This window comes from Thalassophryne amazonica, chromosome 2, assembly GCF_902500255.1.
Source record: "Thalassophryne amazonica chromosome 2, fThaAma1.1, whole genome shotgun sequence".
Taxonomy (NCBI): domain Eukaryota; kingdom Metazoa; phylum Chordata; class Actinopteri; order Batrachoidiformes; family Batrachoididae; genus Thalassophryne; species Thalassophryne amazonica.
In genome coordinates this window covers 88,310,779-88,334,232 of record NC_047104.1, presented here as the reverse complement: position 1 = coordinate 88,334,232, position 23,454 = coordinate 88,310,779, and the positions used below count along the sequence as shown (strand labels likewise).

Here is a 23,454-nt window from a genome sequence, read left to right as displayed (position 1 = left end):
GTCAGTGTTGCCAGATGTACGATAATTATCGTATTTGTACGATAGTTTTGCCCTCTGTACGATGTACGATCAATAATGGTAAAAAATCCAATATGTACGATAATTTCAGTTGGTTTCCCAAACACGCATCTCTCTCTGACACCCAAGAATCATTTTGCAGGCGTTGCACTCAGGCGGCATCAAAGACGCACCACACACAGGGCTGCTGCTGGCTTTGGCGGCCCGGGACAAAGTCATTTGAAAGCCCGCCCCCTCTCCATACAAAGTAATGAGGTCCCATCCAATCTCTGCCGTGACAGGAAGATTCCCCAACCAACAACATCTTTTTATTTTCGAAACTTTATTTCAACAAATGCAATAACAAAACAAACAAAACACAAGAGCAAAGAGATGTACAAGAAAAATAAAAAAAAGTTCAAGTTCCTTATGGAGGTGTCGACATTTTTCTGTGTTCAACAAAATCTGCACAAGTGACCATGGCATCAGATGACGACAGCGACCTCGAGGTTGAATTCGACTCTTTCTAGTCTGGTAATTAACACATTTGTGTCCCTTCACAGAAAAAAAAAATCTTTCTAGTCTGGTAGTGCATTTGCTTGTGCATTTGCCTTCTTTTTGTGCCATAGCTACGTTGTATGCGTTTTGTTTGTGTACGATAATTTCTCCAAAAATATGATAATTTTGAGGTTTTGATACGACAGTTTCATATTTCATATCTGGCAACACTGGTGATCGTTGAATTTACCCAGCAGTGAAACGCGCGGAATTCTTCCGCTCCTCTTTCCATGACAAAAACTCCTGTAACAGTGGAATGTGCCGTTCATTTCTAAACTGGACACTGTGTTTTATCCGGGACGTCCTCTGACTAGCACAGGAATTGCGGAAGACGTGGACATCTGCACTTTTTCGGCACATTGAGACAGACATGCGGAGGAATTCTGTGCGTCACGGCAGAGCCGCATGGCATAAAGCAACACCATGATGAAGCCTCACAGGACATGTTGGGGCATGTCCAGCTCATGCACAATTTCTCGGATAGTCACACGACTAAAAAGCCACCGACAGCTGTCTGAAATCCATCTGAAAGCCGTCCTGTGAGACCAACACGGAGGTGGTTTTGTCCTGCGCCATGAGCGGCACGGTGGCGCATCCCTCTGCTTCTTTTTCCATGAAAAAAACTCCTGTAACAGTGGAATGTGCCGAAAAAGTGCTGATGTCCATGCCTTATGCCTTTTTTGTGGATGTCAGACGACGTCCCGGATCAACAAAGCCTTCACGTTGGAAATGATCTGGTTGTTTCAGCAGGGTGTCAGCCTGTCGATCGGTGCTCAGAGTGCGCTGCGCTCTCAGACGCTGTGGGCAGTCTTTAAACCGGCTGGAGCACTCCTTAATCTGTGTAATCCCCATAAAATGGTCCCTGAAAGCCATCTGAATTTTCCGAATGGTGTCCACCTGGAGGTCTCTCACAGTTTCTGGAAAAAACTGATGCAGCAAAGCTCCAAATTGTTCAGACATTTATTCGCAATTAAAATCCGACGAGAGGAGTGGACCACTGCTCACACAAAGCCTGCTCACAGGCGAATGATGCAACCGACAGGCGTGAAAAAACTCACGCATGCGCACGAAGGTTCAAGCTTTGCTGATGCAATCACACGTGATTCAAATCCATATGGTTTTTGCAAAAAATAAAAAGGTCCGATACTTTTCTAACAGACCTCGTAGTTATCGGTTATCTGTAATAAAGATTTTTTTTTTTTTTATCAATTTATTGGTTTATCACCATAAAAGATAGCTTTTCAGATATGTGATGAATGGTTATTAAAGCTAACTTTTTAGTTAGCTGTGCCCACCACTGGATATATATATATACACACACACTTCATTTTGAAGATGACATTTTTACAAATCCAAGATGGCTGTCATGGTGGCTTCAAAGAAAATTAATAACCTCTTTTTTTGATTGGTTATTGTATCCACTTTTCAAACTTGTATAGTTTTGCAAATCTCCACAAAATCCACATGAAAGGTCGAACCTGAACATTGTGAACCTGACAATAATCTGAAAAAAAAAAATATGAAATAAAAATAAACTTTTTATTTCACACCATTGCTGTGGCTGTTTTTTTAAATTACATATTTATTGTTAACATTTAACATATGTTTACACACAGATACCTTGTACATAACTAAACTATCACTGCACATCATCATCAGCTGACAGAACAACACTTTTTGCCCATAATAACAGAAACAAAGACAAAGAGAATATCTCACTGAACCAAGACCTCATGCACCAATTCACCACCAATTAAAAAAAAGTATGGCAGTTCATCTGGTTGTAAGAACATTGTTTAAATACAGACTCACCTCTTGAAAACAAGTAACACGACTACAGCATGTAAAAACAGTAATAAATCCAGGAATAGGACAGACTTAAAATGTCTGCATATACCTGTTGTTTCACTTATGGACATTTTAGAAAAGCAAGCACTCATTTTCACCATTTCTCAACATGCAACTGATGCAAGGCAGCACAGTTCAATATAGTGCATGTCCCTCCTTTCCATAGTAGCTTGTCTGTATTCATCTGTGAGGACTGCATATCTGCAATGCTGTCAACACATACAGCTGAGACTGATGATCCTGTGGGATGAGATGATCATAGCTACGGAGAAGGAGGTGCCTTCAGAGAATTACAGGAGCCTCCTTGGCTACCTGTTGTGCTCTGGTACTGTAAGAAACAGTTCAAGCAGAAACAGTGTTAGTGTATAATTTCCAACCATGACTATGAAAATGCTTTGATTGTTGTAAGAAAAGGTGTCATGTCAGGTGTGGGGACATGTGCTGGTGCTGTGTATCACCACATCATCACATCACATCCATCACACTATGGAACCACCTCCAGCCCTCATTGGCAAACACGAAGGTAGACGGCCAGTCGATCCCTCTGAATGCAGCCGTTGCTTTGCCAAATTCAGGGGACACATAGGCTACCCCTTGTTCTTGTTTCACTTTCTGCAATCCATATTACTGGAAAATGTTTAAGGGAAAGTGCCATGTGTCCGTATTGGCATAAATAATGTATCCTCCCAATAAAGCACAGCCCACCTGGGTGTCCCTGATGCCCCAGTTACACTAGAGTAAAGTTGTTGAAGCTGGGATGGTGGTCACTGATGATTGCAGTGAATCATGTCACTGCCAGTGAATGGTTGCAAGCCATTGCGGCAACCAGGTGGTCATGTAGAGGTTGAGTGTTGTAGCGTTTTTAATGATAATAATTTATTACTGAATCGTGCCACACGGGGCTCCAAAAGATGTAGCAATTTATAGTGAATGAGTCGTTAAACTCCCAAATTGAATTAGATTGGACTAGTTCCAATATAACGGGTCACCAAAATAATTAAAGGTTTAATACTTATTATTTAATCAGTAATTGGGGCACCACCCTTTCTTATTTTCTATAGCATAGGTACTATAATTTAAACATTAATTTATCAGTCTCAAATGAATTAACCAGTCCCGATTTAATTTAATCAATCTCTAATCTGAAGTCTGAATTCTCAGGATCCGGTTGATCAAGAGTTTCCTTCTGAGCACAAAATAAACCACAGCAGGAAATATTTACAATTTATTTACAATTTCTACAAGAAATGAACATTTTACCAGCATTTTCTCGACAGTGATTGAAAATAAGTTCATTCATAGAAACAATTTTCTTACTCGCTTATGAGACGTTGGAAGGAAGAGGGAAAGCTTAAAACTTTAAAGAGATAAATCTGATTGGAATTTAGTGATGAATTTTGAAGTCAATTATGAAGAAAAATATTAAATATGAACATGTTTAAAGAAAGGAGATCCACCTGTATCCATTGACAACAAACCTCTTTCATGGAGCTTGGACTGGGTCAATTAGCTGCTGTTGGTTCCGTCTGTCCGTCGTCGATATTTCTGCTCTGGGCAGCTTGAGCTCACCTGGGTTGGAGGGGTTAACTCAGAGGTGTCCCCGAGTGATCCCAGGGCTTGGGTCGGCTGGCTTTGCTGGCGGTTCACTGCTGGTTTGAAATCAGCTCCATTGTCAACTTGCAGGAACCCAGAGGTAGAAGGTGTTTGTTGAAAATGGTGTCTGGTAGCTTAAAAATTGTTGGAGCCAAATTAAAGTCTTTGTGAATTTAGAAAAAGTAAAACTCTAAGAGCGTTGAAAATTGTGTAAAATGTAAATAAAAACAGAGTACAATGATTTGCAAATCCTCCTCAACCTATATTCAATTGGATACACCACAAAGACAAGATATTTAAGGCACTTTTCTACTACAAAGCTCCAGCACTACTCGGCTCTACTCTACTCAGCTCTACTCGGTTTGGTTCCAAGCGCATCCTTTTCTACTGCAAATAGTACCTCTTCAACATGGGTGGGGTCAGCAGAGCAAACTGCGGTGACGTCGTTTTATACACGACACAAACATAAACAATGGTGGACTCCGTGTGTTTACTGCTATGAGTTTTTAAGAGAAAGTTGCCCGCGGTGAGACAAAACACGCTTGAGAAGTACAGAAGACTTCGGGAATTCATACAACAATATGAAGATGAAGACGAGAAGATACAAGCTGCTAAAGAGATGAAGAGACAAAGCATGACAGTAAGCTAATCGTTAGCTTCCTAAGTAGCTCGTAAATTATTAATAACTGCAGGCTGTCGCTATTAACTATTAAAATTGTGGGTGTCAAAATAAAGCGTTAATTTAGATTAATTACAATACCTATCAGGCCTTCAGTCACACTTTGCTCCATTTTGTTTTGACGTCAGTGACTTGATCTGTGAATAAAGACGCGTTTCTGAGAGCAATAAACCTGTTAATGTCAATACTTTTTTTACCAAAGTAACTTGCTTTGATAACTTATTGTTAAATCTCAAATGTCGGAGTTTGTGCGTTTACTGACGTTCACGCACAAATTGTTGATTCGGTTTTAATGACTGTTAATTAACGTCGTCACTGAAGTCGAACAGGCTTAAAACACATTAAAAACGTTTGTTTTTCATCCAGATTTTAATGTTCAATGGACACATTTAAAATATGAAATCTAATAAGATAATTATTAAAGGAGTCATATTGTGCAGAAAGAATCAGCCTCCAAACTCCCACAATTCTGTTTTTATAGACATTCTTTATAATATAGCCTTTTTACACATACAATGAAATTTGCCTGCATTTAACCTATCCAAATTACACTTAGACAATTCTCCCAATTTAAGATCAATTTACAGCTTGTTTAATACCTCCTTGATATGTAACAAAAATAACCCTGATCCTTTACCTGATTATTAAATGCCCCAAGCACACAGATCTGAGTTTTTTTTAATATACCTGCAATTAAATCAATCAATCAATCAATCAATCAATCAATCAATCAATCAATCAATCAATCAATCAATTTTTTTTATATAGCGCCAAATCACAACAAACAGTTGCCCCAAGGCGCTTTATATTGTAAGGCAAGGCCATACAATAATTATGTAAAACCCCAACGGTCAAAACGACCCCCTGTGAGCAAGCACTTGGCTACAGTGGGAAGGAAAAACTCCCTTTTAACAGGAAGAAACCTCCAGCAGAACCAGGCTCAGGGAGGGGCAGTCTTCTGCTGGGACTGGTTGGGGCTGAGGGAGAGAACCAGGAAAAAGACATGCTGTGGAGGGGAGCAGAGATCGATCACTAATGATTAAATGCAGAGTGGTGCATACAGAGCAAAAAGAGAAAGAAACAGTGCATCATGGGAACTCCCCAGCAGTCTACGTCTATAGCAGCATAACTAAGGGATGGTTCAGGGTCACCTGATCCAGCCCTAACTATAAGCTTTAGCAAAAAGGAAAGTTTTAAGCCTAATCTTAAAAGTAGAGAGGGTGTCTGTCTCCCTGATCTGAATTGGGAGCTGGTTCCACAGGAGAGGAGCCTGAAAGCTGAAGGCTCTGCCTCCCATTCTACTCTTACAAACCCTAGGAACTACAAGTAAGCCTGCAGTCTGAGAGCGAAGTGCTCTATTGGGGTGATATGGTACTACGAGGTCCCTAAGATAAGATGGGACCTGATTATTCAAAACCTTATAAGTAAGAAGAAGAATTTTAAATTCTATTCTAGAATTAACAGGAAGCCAATGAAGAGAGGCCAATATGGGTGAGATATGCTCTCTCCTTCTAGTCCCCGTCAGTACTCTAGCTGCAGCATTTTGAATTAACTGAAGGCTTTTTAGGGAACTTTTAGGACAACCTGATAATAATGAATTACAATAGTCCAGACAAGACTTTTCTGATTTTAGAGATATTGCGTAAATGCAAAAAAGCAGTCCTACATATTTGTTTAATATGCGCTTTGAATGACATATCCTGATCAAAAATGACTCCAAGATTTCTCACAGTATTACTAGAGGTCAGGGTAATGCCATCCAGAGTAAGGATCTGGTTAGACACCATGTTTCTAAGATTTGTGGGGCCAAGTACAATAACTTCAGTTTTATCTGAGTTTAAAAGCAGGAAATTAGAGGTCATCCATGTCTTTATGTCTGTAAGACAATCCTGCAGTTTAGCTAATTGGTGTGTGTCCTCTGGCTTCATGGATAGATAAAGCTGGGTATCATCTGCGTAACAATGAAAATTTAAGCAATACCGTCTAATAATACTGCCTAAGGGAAGCATGTATAAAGTGAATAAAATTGGTCCTAGCACAGAACCTTGTGGAACTCCATAATTAACTTTAGTCTGTGAAGAGGATTCCCCATTTACATGAACAAATTGTAATCTATTAGACAAATATGATTCAAACCACCGCAGCGCAGTGCCTTTAATACCTATGGCATGCTCTAATCTCTGTAATAAAATTTTATGGTCAACAGTATCAAAAGCAGCACTGAGGTCTAACAGAACAAGCACAGAGATGAGTCCACTGTCCGAGGCCATAAGAAGATCATTTGTAACCTTCACTAATGCTGTTTCTGTACTATGATGAATTCTAAAACCTGACTGAAACTCTTCAAATAGACCATTCCTCTGCAGATGATCAGTTAGCTGTTTTACAACTACCCTTTCAAGAATTTTTGAGAGAAAAGGAAGGTTGGAGATTGGCCTATAATTAGCTAAGATAGCTGGGTCAAGTGATGGCTTTTTAAGTAATGGTTTAATTACTGCCACCTTAAAAGCCTGTGGTACATAGCCAACTAACAAAGATAGATTGATCATATTTAAGATCGAAGCATTAAATAATGGTAGGGCTTCCTTGAGCAGCCTGGTAGGAATGGGGTCTAATAAACATGTTGATGGTTTGGATGAAGTAACTAATGAAAATAACTCAGACAGAACAATCGGAGAGAAAGAGTCTAACCAAATACCGGCATCACTGAAAGCAGCCAAAGATAACGATACGTCTTTGGGATGGTTATGAGTAATTTTTTCTCTAATAGTTAAAATTTTGTTAGCAAAGAAAGTCATGAAGTCATTACTAGTTAAAGTTAATGGAATACTCAGCTCAATAGAGCTCTGACTCTTTGTCAGCCTGGCTACAGTGCTGAAAAGAAACCTGGGGTTGTTCTTATTTTCTTCAATTAGTGATGAGTAGAAAGATGTCCTAGCTTTACAGAGGGCTTTTTTTATAGAGCAACAGACTCTTTTTCCAGGCTAAGTGAAGATCTTCTAAATTAGTGAGACGCCATTTCCTCTCCAACTTACGGGTTATCTGCTTTAAGCTACGAGTTTGCGAGTTATACCACAGAGTCAGACACTTCTGATTTAAAGCTCTCTTTTTCAGAGGAGCTACAGCATCCAAAGTTGTCTTCAATGAGGATGTAAAACTATTGACGAGATACTCTATCTCCCTTACAGAGTTTAGGTAGCTACTCTGCACTGTGTTGGTATATGGCATTAGAGAACATAAAGAAGGAATCATATCCTTAAACCTAGTTACAGCGCTTTCTGAAAGACTTCTAGTGTAATGAAACTTATTCCCTACTGCTGGGTAGTCCATCAGAGTAAATGTAAATGTTATTAAGAAATGATCAGACAGAAGGGAGTTTTCAGGGAATACTTTTAAGTCTTCTATTTCCATACCATAAGTCAGAACAAGATCTAAGATATGATTAAAGTGGTGGGTGGACTCATTTACTTTTTGAGCAAAGCCAATAGAGTCTAATAATAGATTAAATGCAGTGTTGAGGCTGTCATTCTCAGCATCTGTGTGGATGTTAAAATCGCCCACTATAATTATCTCATCTGAGCTAAGCACTAAGTCAGACAAAAGGTCTGAAAATTCACAGAGAAACTCACAGTAACGACCAGGTGGACGATAGATAATAACAAATAAAACTGGGTTTTGGGACTTCCAATTTGGATGGACAAGACTAAGAGTCAAGCTTTCAAATGAATTAAAGCTCTGTCTGGGTTTTTGATTAATTAATAAGCTGGAATGGAAGATTGCTGCTAATCCTCCGCCCCGGCCCGTGCTACGAGCATTCTGACAGTTAGTGTGACTCGGGGGTGTTGACTCATTTAAACTAACATATTCATCCTGCTGTAACCAGGTTGCTGTTAGGCAGAATAAATCAATATGTTGATCAATTATTATATCATTTACCAACAGGGACTTAGAAGAGAGAGACCTAATGTTTAATAGACCACATTTAACTGTTTTAGTCTGTGGTGCAGTTGAAGGTGCTATATTATTTTTTCTTTTTTAATTTTTATGCTTAAATAGATTTTTGCTGGTTATTGGTAGTCTGGGAGCAGGCACCGTCTCTACGGGGATGGGGTAATGAGGGGATGGCAGGGGGAGAGAAGCTGCAGAGAGGTGTGTAAGACTACAACTCTGCTTCCTGGTCCCAACCCTGGATAGTCACGGTTTGGAGGATTTAAGAAAATTGGCCAGATTTCTAGAAATGAGAGCTGCTCCATCCAAAGTGGGATGGATGCCGTCTCTCCTAACAAGACCAGGTTTTCCCCAGAAGCTTTGCCAATTATCTATGAAGCCCACCTCATTTTTTGGACACCACTCAGACAGCCAGCAATTCAAGGAGAACATGCGGCTAAACATGTCACTCCCGGTCCGATTGGGGAGGGGCCCAGAGAAAACTACAGAGTCCGACATTGTTTTTGCAAAGTTACACACCGATTTAATGTTAATTTTAGTGACCTCCGATTGGCGTAACCGGGTGTCATTACTGCCGACGTGAATTACAATCTTACCAAATTTACGCTTAGCCTTAGCCAGCAGTTTCAAATTTCCTTCAATGTCGCCTGCTCTGGCCCCCGGAAGACAATTGACTATGGTTGCTGGTGTCGCTAACTTCACATTTCTCAAAACAGAGTCGCCAATAACCAGAGTTTGATCCTCGGCGGGTGTGTCGTCGAGTGGGGAAAAACGGTTAGAGATGTGAACGGGTTGGCGGTGTACATGGGGCTTCTGTTTAGGGCTATGCTTCCTCCTCACAGTCACCCAGTCAGCCTGCTTTCCCGGCTGCTCGGAATCTGCCAGGGGGGAACTAACGGCGGCTAAGCTACCTTGGTCCGCACCAACTACAGGGGCCTGGCTAGCTGTAGAATTTTCCACGGTGCGGAGCCGAGTCTCCAATTCGCCCAGTCTGGCCTCCAAAGCTACGAATAAGCTACACTTATTACAAGTACCGTTACTGCTAAAGGAGGCCGAGGAATAACTAAACATTTCACACCCAGAGCAGAAAAGTGCGGGAGAGACAGGAGAAGCCGCCATGCTAAATCGGCTAAGAGCTAGTAGCTACGCTAAGCTAGCGGATTCCTAAAAACACCCAAAGTGAATAATGTGTAAATAATTTAGAGGTGATTCAGCAGAAGGAGTGCTTTAGTTAAGGCACGTAAAGATTACACTGGGAAACAAATCGTAATCTAGATAACTAGATCAATCTAACTGCGCAGATTAAACAGCTAACAGATACAGAAAAACACCGCTGTGCTCCGGAACAGGAAGTGATACAATACCGCAGTGAGAGCCAACCACCAGTAGAGGCAAGCAAGAGGGCAAGTCTTGAAGGCTCATGATTCATTTAGATTAACTAATCACAAACCCTGTAATCAATTACATTATTTTTTTAATAACCTGACAGCACTAATTAAAATATGTATGCTGTGTGTGTGTTTCAGATGGTTTTCTCAGAGTCACCGCTGCAAAGGTTCATGCCATGGAATGGGACACCTTTGTCATCATCATCATGTTATGTTTCACTATGAATTTTGAATAAATTTGTACTTTTTGCTAAAATGTCTCCATGTGTAACATCAGTTTGATTTGTAAAAGTTACCAAGGCTTACTGATTTAAAGGCTAACAGTTTGAAAAGCTGTTTAAGCATAATCCAGTAGTAAAATAAGTTTTACATTTAATGGGGTCATAAATGTAAATGTAACAGACAGTAAACCTGGTTGTTCAAAATTCCTTGATGTAATGTTGCCTTCACTGAAGTGACTAAACCTTTTTGTTTATGTTAAATACCATTTGGTAAAATCTCAGTTTAGACATGGTTATTCCAGCATCTGGGTAAAGATTCAGCCAGGTGTAGTGTGCAGTGTCTTCTGGAGCGGCAAAACCCAAATTAAAAATTCTTCGAAATGAACCATCAGTGCACCAAAACATCAATGACAAAATGTTTTTTTACTGTTGACTCAGCATGAAATGACAAATTATGATACAGTCACATGAGTCAAATTGTTTACTGCAACAAAAAAGAGCTGATACCAAAAAAAAAAGAAGCAACACAAACTATACAAAAGTTTCATGTGTCTGTAGTCTGGGTTGGGGGGTGCAGGTCACATGCCCCGGTCACGCATCGCGTGCACAAGGTCGCCCAACACGCCAAGATATGCCTGATTAAATGCAGCTTCCACCACCATTGCTTCCTGAAGGATCAGTCGGATGTGTTGATCACACTGGGCCCAGTTCAGCTTCAGCCTCAACATCACTCAAGATGTTGAGATTCACTTGCTGGAACAGGCTCCCTTTTCTCTTGCCTAGGGCAATAATGAAGGTAGAAATGGGAAAGCAAATTAAAAAAAAAACCAAAAAAAAAACACAACAACAAAACCTTCAGTCTCTGTATGATCATTCCCCAGAGTTTTAGTTATCTTGGTCACTTTGCATAAAAATTATGTTTTTTCAAAATGATCCTCCAACAAATCAGACCATTTGGAGCATAATTTTGAAAGAACATGACTTTTTTGCAAAGCAACCAAGATAACTGAATCTTTGGGAAGGTCCGGCAAAATTTGCAGGACCTTTGTGGGATTTATTACAATATTTATGGGTTCTGGGTTTTTGTTTTTTGTGAAGGGGGGGGGGGGTGTCACCCTGTATATATTGTATTTGGGAAAGTTAAGGTGATGTGAGACACGTAATTCTTACCTGTGATGGCATGTTGCTGTGTGGTGCTGGACATTGATACAGATGTTGAAGCTGGTGGTCGAACCCTCCTCGCTTATGGAACTGGATTCTTCAACAAAAACACAAAATGGCAGCTGTCAAAAAAAACCACACACACATCACAGTAATAGCACTAAATGAGTCAAATGTACGTTTGTTGTCTTGCTGACTTTAGGTGTGTTTCTGTCAGAAGTTAATACTTTAAAGCGGAGCACGGAGTTAGCTAGCTCGCTAGTTAGCAGTCAGCTAGCTCACTGTGTCCGCGTACATGAGACGATGTTACTTTAACACAAGTTTAGACTCACAATCTTAGTTTGTTAAAGTGTGGTGCTTCCCACCAATGGGATAAGTAACATTAAACAGTGCTTTCAAGCAGACTACAGTCACAAAAACACTTACCAGCCGTCGCTTCTAACAAAGCTGAGTTACGGTCATCCTGCCTCCCGTTGCTCGCCGGTCGGTGTCTGTAAACAGTGTTCCTGCGGTCGAACCGTTTCCAGCCCTTATGGTCCGATCTACTCCGGTCATTGTGGTCCTGTAATCACTTTTAAGCTTTTTCAGCTGTTCTCTGAGTTGCTGTAATGTCCGGTGAGCCGAGTGCGGCCAAAGACTGGGAGATTTTCTCATTTCGGATCGCTTCATCCACCAAACACAAACGTCCGCAACTCATCCACAGACCACAGTGTGGTTTTGTGCGAGTAAAAAAAAAAAAAAAAAAAAAAGCCGTGAAACGAAAGAAAACGATGGCCGCTGTAACGCCGCTGTGACTATTTAAAAATGGAGGGTTTTGATTTTCGTCTTGGACGGCGCACTCATGACTCGTCCAGTGACGACATTCTCTGACCAATCAGTGGCCAACAGCCTATTGACGTCACATTTTAGTATCGGCTCAGCTCGCTTGGAACCGCTCCTGAGCAGGTACTAAAAAAAGCACCTGGTACCAGGTACTAACCCTAGTGGAAAAGCAAAAAAAACAAGTAGAGTCGAGCCGAGTAGTGCCGAGTAGTGCTACTTTTGTGAAGTAGAAAAGCGCCATTAATGTTCAAACTGATATACTTTATTGTTTTTGTCTAAATATTTGCTCATTTTGAAATGGATGCCTGCAACACATTTCAAAAAAGCTGGGACAGTGGTATGATTACCATTGTGTTACACAGTGTTGCCACAGTTACTTTGAAAAAGTAATCCAATTACTGATTACTGATTACTCCTTGAAAAAGTAACTTAGTTACTTTACTGATTACTCAGTTGTAAAAGTAACTAAGTTAGATTACTAGTTACTTTTTTAGTTACTTTCCCCAGCTGTTGACAACAACCCTCTGCCACCTCAACATGACAATGATACTTGTTTAGCCAATAACTCGCTTTATAGTCACCCTTTCTTGACTTCAATGAAAATAAATACTTGTTTTACAAAAGTAAAATAAAGACCTCTTTCTTGATCTCATATTTAACTGTTGACAGCACTGTAACAGTAAAACTTGCAATTTCTAGCCTACATTGTTTATAAATGTAACTATTAAATTCTTTCTAACATTTTTCTAACATTTAAATTCTCTCTAAACATTTTACTTGTCGAAATTATTATTATTATAAGTAGTATTAGTAGTTGTAGTAAAAAAAGGCTTCAAAACTGGACCTTTAATCTAGGGGTGTTGTGGGGGGGGCACATCCTTGCCCCACACCCCCATTCCATTTGGATTCGCCCCTGTTTTGGTGGTTGAGCACAAAGAATGGATAACATTTATTTATGCAGAAAACATGACCAGATTTACAGGTAAGAAAGTTTTATTGTGTTTTCACATCATGTGGTCCTCAGAAAGAGAGTTTAGGTGCATTTGAGTGGAAAATAGTGTTAGTTGTTGACGCGTCGCGGAGGATCAGCTGTTTTTAACGACCAGATACGGAGCGTCTCAGCTCAGAATTCTAAATAAAGGAGGAAAAAACATAAAAATGTCTTTGTAAAGCTCAGTGCAGGTGTGCTGTTGTCACCATGCTTTAAGAGGTGCTCATTCATGTCTGCAACATATACATATTAAGCCATTTACTGTACTCCTCATGAAGAAAAGTGTGGTATGGGAGTGATGAAGCAAGTGCAGGGAGGGTGGAGTGGGTGGACAAGCATGGTAGGAGTGAGTTGTGATAGAAGGGTAGGTGTGATAATGAAGGGCGATGTTGTATGGCTTGGAGGTGGTGGTGCTGACACAAAGACAGGAGGCAGAGCTGGAGGAGGCAAAACTGAAGATGCTGTAATTTTACTCGAGAGTGAGATGGACAGACAGGATTCAGAATTAGTGCACCAGAGGAAGAAGTGAAGATGGTACAAAATAAGGGGTTTTATGGAGGAGAGACAGAAGAAAATGGAGAAAGATATAGAGATGTGATGTTCTCAAAAAGGAGCAGCAGAAATAAGATTGATGCTATTTTTTGGAGTAATTCTCCATCAAGTAATTGCTTTTAATTGTATCACAGTACCCACTTCAAAATATAATTTGATTCAGACTCCATGATACATTTATTACCTGCGCCAATGAAATTGTAGGAGGTTATGTTCTTGCCCATGTTTGTTTGTCTGTTTGTTTGTGAATATTCTGGAGCCCACAATTTTTCATATATCGTTATGAAATTTTTAACAAAGATTCATATCCCGATACGGTGAAGAAAATAAGTATTTGAACACCCTGCGATTCAGCATGTTCTCCCACTTAGAAATCATGGAGGGGTCTGAAATTTTCATCTTAGGTGCATGTCCACTGTGAGAGACATAATCTAAAAAAAAAAACAAAAACAAAAAAAAAAAACTGGAAATCACAATGTATGATTTTTTGAAATCATTTATTTGTATGTTACTGCTGCAAATAAGTATTTCAACACCTGTGAAAATCAATGTTAATATTTGGTACAGTAGCCTTTGTTTGCAATTACAGAGGTCAAACGTTTCCTATAGTTTTTCACCAGGTTTTCACACACTGCAGCAGGGATTTTGGTCCACTCCTCCATACAGATCTTCTCTAGATCTTTCAGGTTTGGAGATTTTCTATTGAGTTCAGGTCTGGAGACTGGCCAGGCCACTCCAGGACCTTGAAATGCTTCTTACGGAGCCCCTCCTTAGTTGCCCTGGCTGTGTGTTTGGGGTCAATGTCATGCTGTCATGCTGGAAGACCCAGCCATGACCCATCTTCAATGCTCTTATTGAGGGAAGGAGGTTGTTTGCCAAAATCTCGCAATACATGACCCCATCATCCTCCCTTCAATACGGTGCAGTCGTCCTGTCACCTTTGCAAAAGAGCACCCCCAGAGTACGATGTTTCCACCCCCATGTTTCACAGTTGGGATGGTTTTCTTGGGGTTGTTCTCATCCTGTAAACATGGTAAGTGGAGTTGATTCCAAAAAGCTCTACGCTGTTCTCATCTGAGCACATGACATTCTCCCATGCCTCCTCTGGATCATCCAGATGGCCACTGGTGAACTTCAAACAGGCCTGGACATGTGCTGGCTTGAGCAGGAGGACCTTGCTGCCCTGCAGGATTTTAAACCATGACAGCATCATGTGTTACTAATGTGATCTTTGTGACTGTGGTCCCAGCTCTCTTCAGGTCATTGGCCAGGTCCTCCTGTGTAGTTCTGAGCTTTCTCAGAGTCATCCTTACCCCACAAAGTGAGATCTTGCATGGAATCCCAGACCGAGGGAGATTGACAGTCATCTTGTGTTTCTTCCACTTTCTAATAAATAATTGTAACAGTTGTTGTCTTCTACCAAGCTGCTTGCCTGTTGTCCTGTAGTCCACCCCAGCCTTGTGCAGGTCTACAGTTTTGTCCCTGGTGTACGTAGACAGTTCTGTGGTCTTGGCTATGGTGGACAGGTTGAAGTGTGATTGACTGAGTGTGTGAACAGGTGTGTTTTATACAGGTAAAACAAGTTCAAACAGGTGCAATTAATACAGGTAAAGAGTGCAGAATAAGAGGGCTTCTTAAAGAAAAATGAACAGGTCTGTGTGAGCCAGAATTCTTGCTGGTTGGTAAGAGGTCAAATACTTATTTGCAGCAGTAACATACAAATAAATGATAAAAAAAAAAAAAAAAATCATACATTGTTTCGTTTTTTTTTTTTTAAATCATACATTGTCTCCCCCTCTAGTTGCCACCTTATCGTGGTGGGCGAGTTTGCATACCCGGATGATCCTAGGAGCTATGTTGTCGGGGGCTTTGTGCTCCCTGTAGGGTCTCCCAAGGCAAACAGGTCCTAGGTGATGGGTCAGACTAAGGGCAGCTCAGAACCTCCATGACCAGTGAAAGCTCAAGGACCGAGACGTCACCCGGTATGGCGGAGCCGGGGTCCCACCCTGGAGCCAGGCCTGGGGTTGGGGCTCGCGCGTGAGCGCCTGATGGTCGGGCCTTAGCCCATGGGGCCCAGCCGGGCTCAGCCCGAAGGAGCAACGTGGGCCCGCCCTCCTGTGGGTTCACCACCTGCAGAGGGGGCCATGGGGGTCGGGTGCAGAGAGGATTGGGTGGCGGTCAAAGGCGGGTAGCCCGGCGGCCTGGTCCATGCTCACAGCCCCCGGCTGTTGGGACTTGGAATGTCACCTCGCTGGGGGGCAAGGAGCCTGAGCTTGTGCGGGAGGTTGAGAGATACCGACTAGAGATAGTTGGGCTCACCTCCACGCACAGCATGGGCTCTGGTACCCAACTCCTGGAGGGGGGCTGGATGCTTCATTTTTCTGGCGTTGCCCACGGGGAGAGGCGGAGAGCTGGGGTTGCATTGCTTATTGCTCCCCAGCTCAGTTGCCATGTGTTGGAGTTCACTCTGGTGAATGAGAGGGTCGCGTCCCTACGCCTTCGGGTCGCGGACAGATCTCTCACCGTTGTCTCGGCCTATGGGCCGAGCGGCAGTGCAGAGTACCCGACCTTCCTGGCGTCCCTGGGAGGGGTACTAGATAGCGCGCCGACTGGGGACTCCATTGTTCTCCTGGTTCTCTTGACAGTGAGACCTGGAGGGGGGTGATCGGGAAGCATGGCCTCCCCGATCTGAACCCGAGTGGTGTTCAGTTGTTGGACTTCTGTGCTAGTCACAGTTTGTCCATCACGAACACCATGTTAAAGCACAAGGGTGTCCATAAGTGCACGTGGCATCAGGACACCCTGAGCCGGAGGTCGATGATTGACTTTGTAGTCGTATCATTTGACCTTCAGCCACGTGTCTCAGACACTCAAGTAAAGACAGGGGCAGAGCTGTCGACCGATCACCACCTGGTGGTGAGTTGGATACACTGGGAGGGGAGGAAGTCGTCAGACCTGGCAGGCCCAAACGTATTGTGAGGGTCTGCTGGGAACGACTGGCGGAACCCTCTGTCAGGGAGGTCTTCAACTCCCACCTCCGGGAGAGCTTCTCCCAGATCCCGGGGGAGGTTGGAGACATGGAGTCCGAGTGGACCATGTTCTCCACCTCCATTGTTGATGCGGCCACTCGTAACTGTGGTCGCAAGGTCTCTGGTGCCTGTCGCGGTGGCAATCCCCGAACCCGGTGGTGGACACCGGAAGTAAGGGATGCCATCAAACTGAAGAAGGAGTCCTACTTATCTTTGTTGGTAGGTGGGACCCCAGAGACAGCTGACAGGTACCGGCAGGCCAAGCGTGCCGCAGCCCAGAGCAGAGGCAAAAACTCGGGTCTGGGAGGAGTTCGGGGAGGCTATGGAGGAGGACTATCGGTCGGCCTCGAAGAGACTCTGGCAAACCGTCCGAGGCGGAAGCAGCTCTCCACCGGCACTGTTTACAGTGCGGGTGGGGAGCTGTTGACCCTGACTGGGGATGTTGTTGGGCGGTGGAAGGAGTACTTCGAGGATCTCCTCAATCCCATTGTCACGTCTTCCAAAGAGGAAACAGAGACTGGGGATCCAGAGGCGGACTCATCCATTACCCAGGCAGAAGTCACCGAGGTGGTCAGAAAGCTCCTCGGTGGCAAGGCTCCTGGGGTGGATGAAATCTGTCCTGAGTACCTTAAGTCTCTGGATGTTGTGGGACTGTCTTGGCTGACACACCTCTGCAACACTGCGTGGCAATCGGGGACAGTGCCTCTGGATTGGCAGACCGGGGTGGTGGTCCCTCTGTTTAAGAAGGGGGACTGGAGGGTGTGTTCCAACTATAGGGGGATCACACTCCTCAGCCTCCCCGGTAAGGTCTATTCCAGAGTACTGGAGAGGAGAATTCGACCGATGGTTGAATCTCGGATTCAGGAGGAGCAGTGTGGTTTTCGTCCTGGTCACAGCACACTGGACCAGCTCTACATGCTCCATCGGGTGCTTGAGGTTTCATGGGAGTACGCTCAACCAGTCCACATGAGTTTTGTGGATCTGGAGAAGGCGTTCGACTGTGTCCCTTGGGGCACCCTGTGGGGAGTGCTCCGGGAGTACGGGGTCCGGGGTCCTTTGCTAAGGGCTATCCGGTCCCTGTACGACCGCAGCAGGAGCTTGGTTTGCATTGCCGGTAGTAAGTCAAACGTGTTTCCAGTGCACGTTGGCCTCCACCAGGGCTGCCCTTTGTCACCGGTTCTGTTCATTATTTTTATGGACAGAATTTCTAGGCGCAGCCAGGGTGTAGAGGGGGTCTGGTTTGGGAACCACAGAATCTCATCTCTGCTGTTTGCGGACGATGTGGTTCTGTTGGCTTCGTCAAATCAGGACCTTCAGCATACACTGGGGCGGTTTGCAGCCGAGTGTGAGGTGTCCGGGATGAAGATCAGCACCTCCGAGGCCATGGTTCTCGACCGGAAAAAGGTGCTTTGCCCTCTTCAGGTCGGTGGAGTGTCCTTGCCTCAAGTGGAGGAGTTTAAGTATCTCTGGGTCTTGTTCACGAGTGAGGGATGGATGGAGCGTGAGATCGATAGACGGATCGGTGCAGCGTCTGCAGTGATGCGGTCGCTGTATCGGACCATCGTGGTGAAGAGAGAGCTGAGTAGGGGGGCAAAGCGCTCGATTTACCGATCGATCTACGTTCCGATCCTCACCTATGGTCAAGAGATTTGGCTCATGACCGAAAGAACAAGATCGCGGATACAAGCGGCCGAGATGAGTTTCCTCCGCAGGGTGGCTGGGCGCTCCCTTAGAGATAGGGTGAAGAGCTTGGTCACTCAGGAGGAGCTCGGAGTCGAGCCGCTGTTCCTCCATGTCGAAAGGAGTCAGTTGAGGTGGCTCGGGCATCTTTTCCGGATGCCCCCTGGACGCCTCGCTGGAGAGGTGTTCCGGGCACGTCCCATTGGGAGGAGGCCCCGGGGAAGACCCAAGACACACTGGAAGGATTACATCTCTCGGCTGGCTTCAGAATGCCTTGGGGTTCCCTCGGAGGAGCTGGGGGAGGTGTGTGTGGATCGGGAGGTCTGGGCGGCTTTGCTTGAGCTGCAGGATAAAGCGGAAGAAAATGGATGGATGGATGGATCATACATTGTGATTTTCGGGGGGGGGGGGTTAGATTATGTCTCTCACAGTGGACATGCACCTAAGATGAAAATTTCAGACCCCTCCATGATTTCTAAGTGGGAGAACTTGCAAAATCGCAGGGTGTTCAAATATTTATTTTAGTCACTGTAGGTAATAAGTGATTCAATTATCAAGGTCATAGGTCAAAGGTCAACGTCAGGAACAATCTCTGTTAAAAAAGATCAAATTCCTTTCATATTTGAAAGCATTATGTAGGATGGTATCCTTTATACACCCGTCACACACAGCCAGAATCACGCAGAGTGGCGTCGAACTTATGAATAGGCACACATCCGAAAAGTGTCGGATTTCAGTTCCAAAACGTGCTGACAGTCATCTGTGAAAGTCAACACAGTTTGTCAAAATTGGTCGGTGGCCCCAACTGTGATGCACATGTTCAAACTGTCCGGGCGCCGTCAAGATGGGACACCTATCCAACGGTGGTCCATGTGTAATCTGATGACCATCTGACTGCAATTTGCATATTATGATGGCATTAAAACAGCATCTGAAATGACCTGATCTCTCTCTGGATGGACAGCTCCTGTGCTCGCGTGCGCATGTGCGCATGCACGCACGTGGAGTGACTGGTACAGCATTTATGAACAAATACACACAGCTGAGCAAACGTTTCGGCCACACACTTGCACACTGCTATGATTAGGTTGATAAGATTTTATTGATATCAATACCATTATTGATTCCGCTTATTTTACTTTCAGTTCAATTAATTTATATAGCGCCAAATCACAACAGAGTTGCCTCAAGGTGCTTCACACAAGTAAGGTCTAACCTTACTAACCCCCAGAGAAACTTCAAGTAGACTAGACTCAAAGGGGTGACCCTCTGCTTGGGCCATGCTACAGACACAATTTACAAAACAATTCACAAAACGAACATACAAGAAATGTTGTTGGTGCACAGGACAGGAGGGCCTCCAGCACAAATACCACACCCATCTCTGGATGGAGCTGCACCTTAAATAGAGAGAAAAAACAGAATCAGGCATCAGAAAGACAAGAAATACAGTATAATTTGTCAGCATTAAACAACAAGAAAAACAGGAAATACTAAGGTAATCGCCGGCCACTAGCCCTAAGCTTCACTAATAGACCCAGAATTTAGGTAAAGTTGAGGCAGCTGCACACTCCATTTCCTAATAAAATGAATTAAAAGAGTAAAAAGCATAGAACTATACTATGCCAGTATGCTAGCCATACGAAAGGGAAAATAGTGCGTCTTAAGTCTGGACTTGAAAGTCTCCACAGAAACTGACTGTTTTATTGATGCAGGGAGATCATTCCACAGAATAGGGGCACGATAAGAGAAAGCTCTATGACCCGCAGACTTCTTATTCACCCTAGGTACACAAAGTAGTCCTGCACCCTGAGAATGCAAAGCCCGGGCCAGCACCTAAGGTTTAATTAGATCAGCTAGGTAGGGAGGTGCCAGTATCTGAACAATTTTATAGACTAGTTGCAGAACCTTAAAATCTGATTTCACTGGGACAGGAAGCCAGTGAAGGGATGCCAAAATGGGTGTAATGTGGTCGAACTTTCTGCTTCATGTCAAAAGTCTGGCTGCAGCATTTTGAACCAATTGGAGAGCCCTAATGCTGGACTGCGGCAAACCAGAAAATAGAACATTGAAGTCATCCAATCTAGAAGAGATAAATGCATGGATCATGGTCTCAGCATCAGCCATAGACAGGATGGGACGAATCTTCGCTATATTTCGTAGGTGGAAGAAAGCAGTCCTTGTAATATTTCTAATGTGGAGGTCAAAGGACAATGTAGGATCAAAAATGACCCCAAGGTTCCTCACTTTGTGTGATGTATGACACACGATGTATGACACACGAGCCTAGGCTAAGTGTTAACTGGTCAAATTGATGCCGATGTCTCACTGGACAAAGAACCATCATTTCAGTCTTATCAGAGTTTAAACGTAGGAAGTTTCTAGACATCCAACTTCTCACTGATGCAAGGCAATCTTCTAAGGATGTTATGTGGATGAGATTACCAGCAGTTATCGGTATGTATAACTGAGTATCATCAGCATAGCAGTGAAAGGTAATCCCAAAACCTTGGAATATGTGCCCAAGGTGTGCGATATAAAGGGAGAAAAGCAGGGGGCCTAAGACGGACCCCTGTGGAACCCCAAATTTCATGTCACTAAGGTTAGAGGTAGTCTTACTCTACAAAACACAGTGAGAATGACTGGTCAAGTATGACGTCAACATGCAAGGACACTCCCAGTAATCCCAAAATGATTTTCCAGCCTATCAAGTGGAACATGATGATCCACCGTATCAAATGCAGCACTGAGATCTAACAGCACAAGAACCATAGTGGTGTCCAAATCCATTGCAAGCAGAGGATCATTCACCACTTTAGTGAGAGCCGTCTCTGTGGAATGATATTTTCTAAAAGCAGATTTGAAGCATTTAGGAACAGATCCAGAAGTTAAACAAGGATTAATAATTTCCAGCACAGTCAGCCCAAGAGTGGGCCACAGGCCCTTAACAGTTTTGTTGGTATAGGATCAAATAAAGAGGTTGTGCTTTTTGTTGACGTTACGAGTTTTGTCAGCATGCCTAGAGAGATACTCTCAAATTCTGTAAATCCATACAGTCTTGGGCTGCACATCAGCCAGAAAGTCTCATTTTGGGAGGAAAAAAAAACATTTTGATCAATTGCAGTTTATTGTTTGTATTACGTCTGGAAAGAGGTGTCATTTGATTTAAATGGCGATTCACTTTAAAGTTATTAATTCTGAGCGGACTCTGTCTTTCTAACTTGACTCGGCAGCGCAGTGTTTGGAGTAACCGAATGGAGGATGATTTCGCCCCGTTTTGTTCTTACATCCACCAACAAAGTTGGAGGAGGTTATGTTTTCGCCCCGTTTGGTTCTTACATCCACCAACAAAGTTGGAGGAGGTTATGTTTTCGCCCCGTTTGGTTCTTACATCCACCAACAAAGTTGGAGGAGGTTATGTTTTCATTATGTAGAATGGTATCCTTTATCAGTTGACAAAGTTTGAGCTGGATCTGATCCAGATTACAGATTTTGTGGACATTTAAATTTAACATTGAAACCCTGATTTAATGTATATTTTGCATTATATCTTAATCCAACATGGCCCAATCACTCTAATATTTGAAAGTGAGCTGCAGACTGGCACTCACTATCACCTGACAAAGTTTGATCTGGATCTGATTCAGAGTGTGGATTTTGTGAATATTTGAATTTAATATTGAAAAGCCTATTTGGTGTACGTTTTGCATTATATCAAATCAAAAGTTCCTCAATCACTGTCATTTCTGACAATGAGGTGCAAACTGGCACTCTCAGTGAAGAGACTAAGTTTGATTCGCATCTGATCCATATTGCGGATTTAGTGGATATTTGATTCTTTTTGACATTGAAAAGCCCTTTTCATCTATATTTTTTGTATTATATTTTGGCTTATGAAAAGCCACTAAGAACAGGACATTGACAATGAATTTTTTTACCAAGGTAAAAATTTGTGGAATTGGAAACCAGTGTTCGCGGAGTTCAGTTATGGATTTACCTACACCACCAAAATTGGATGGATGTTCCAATTTTATGCCTGTTTGTCTAATTTCCAATTGTCATTTGGAAACCAAGTACCAAAAAGCAATGACAAATTGTGCATGGCAGAGATAACCAATGTTCTGTGAAAATTATCTGAAAAAGAATTCCAAAACTGAAAAATTAAAAAAAACAAAACAAAACTGACAACACCACAAAAATATAAAAAATGTTTATTCAACTGCATGAATTAAATACATAGTCCTGACATTTGATCACATCTAATTTAGCTCATGACAAGCCGCTTCTAACAGAACTTAGGTAAAATTTTGTAGAATTGGAAACTACTGATGTTTGTGCTTTAGTTACGAGTTGCAATGTATCATTTCCCACCTATTAACCAGGTATTTATAATTTTAGAAACTGATTTCAGCTGTTTGTACTTTTGCTTGATTTATTTATGCCTATGTTTTTTTTATTTGACTGACTGGTTTATTGATAGATTTTTTTTTTTTTTTTTTTTGCAATTTAGTGTCTTATGTTGAATTTATGACATGCGTACAGCATTTTTAAATGGCTACACAGTTACTGTTGTTGTTCGACACATACCAAATACTGCCAGTGCCAACCAGCTACAGAGAGCTTCACAGCAAATGTGTTGTTGGCCAACATTCATCATATAAAAGCATGCACACAAAAATATATTTTTACAAACAACTACAGAAGCAGCCAAATCTGACCCCATAATCTTTCTAAATTGGCCTTTATGGCACATGTGTGAATCTTAAAAAGCATTATAACCTTAAGTGAAAGAATATGGATCCAAGTACATAATACAGTTGCTCGAAACTCATGTTTAAAAGCAGCATATACGAGGTCTGTTAGAAAAGTATTCGACCTTATTATTTTTTTTAAAAAACCATATGGATTTGAATCATGTGTGATTGCGTCAGACAAGCTTGAACCCTCGTGCGCATGCGTAAGTTTTTTCATGGCTGTCGGTTGCATC

General features: G+C 42.7%; 1 protein-coding gene across 1 annotated transcript in view; it reads right to left on the bottom strand.

Annotated features, from left to right (window-relative positions):
• Positions 1 to 2,128: 2,128 nt before the first annotated feature.
• The window catches only part of syt9a (synaptotagmin IXa), a 144,845-nt gene continuing 123,519 nt past the window's right edge, over positions 2,129 to 23,454 (bottom strand). The window contains exon 7 of the mRNA XM_034188863.1: positions 2,129 to 2,731. Coding sequence (XP_034044754.1) covers positions 2,666 to 2,731 — 66 coding nt within the window. The 3' untranslated portion in view covers positions 2,129 to 2,665. The remainder of the gene's footprint in view (positions 2,732 to 23,454) is intronic.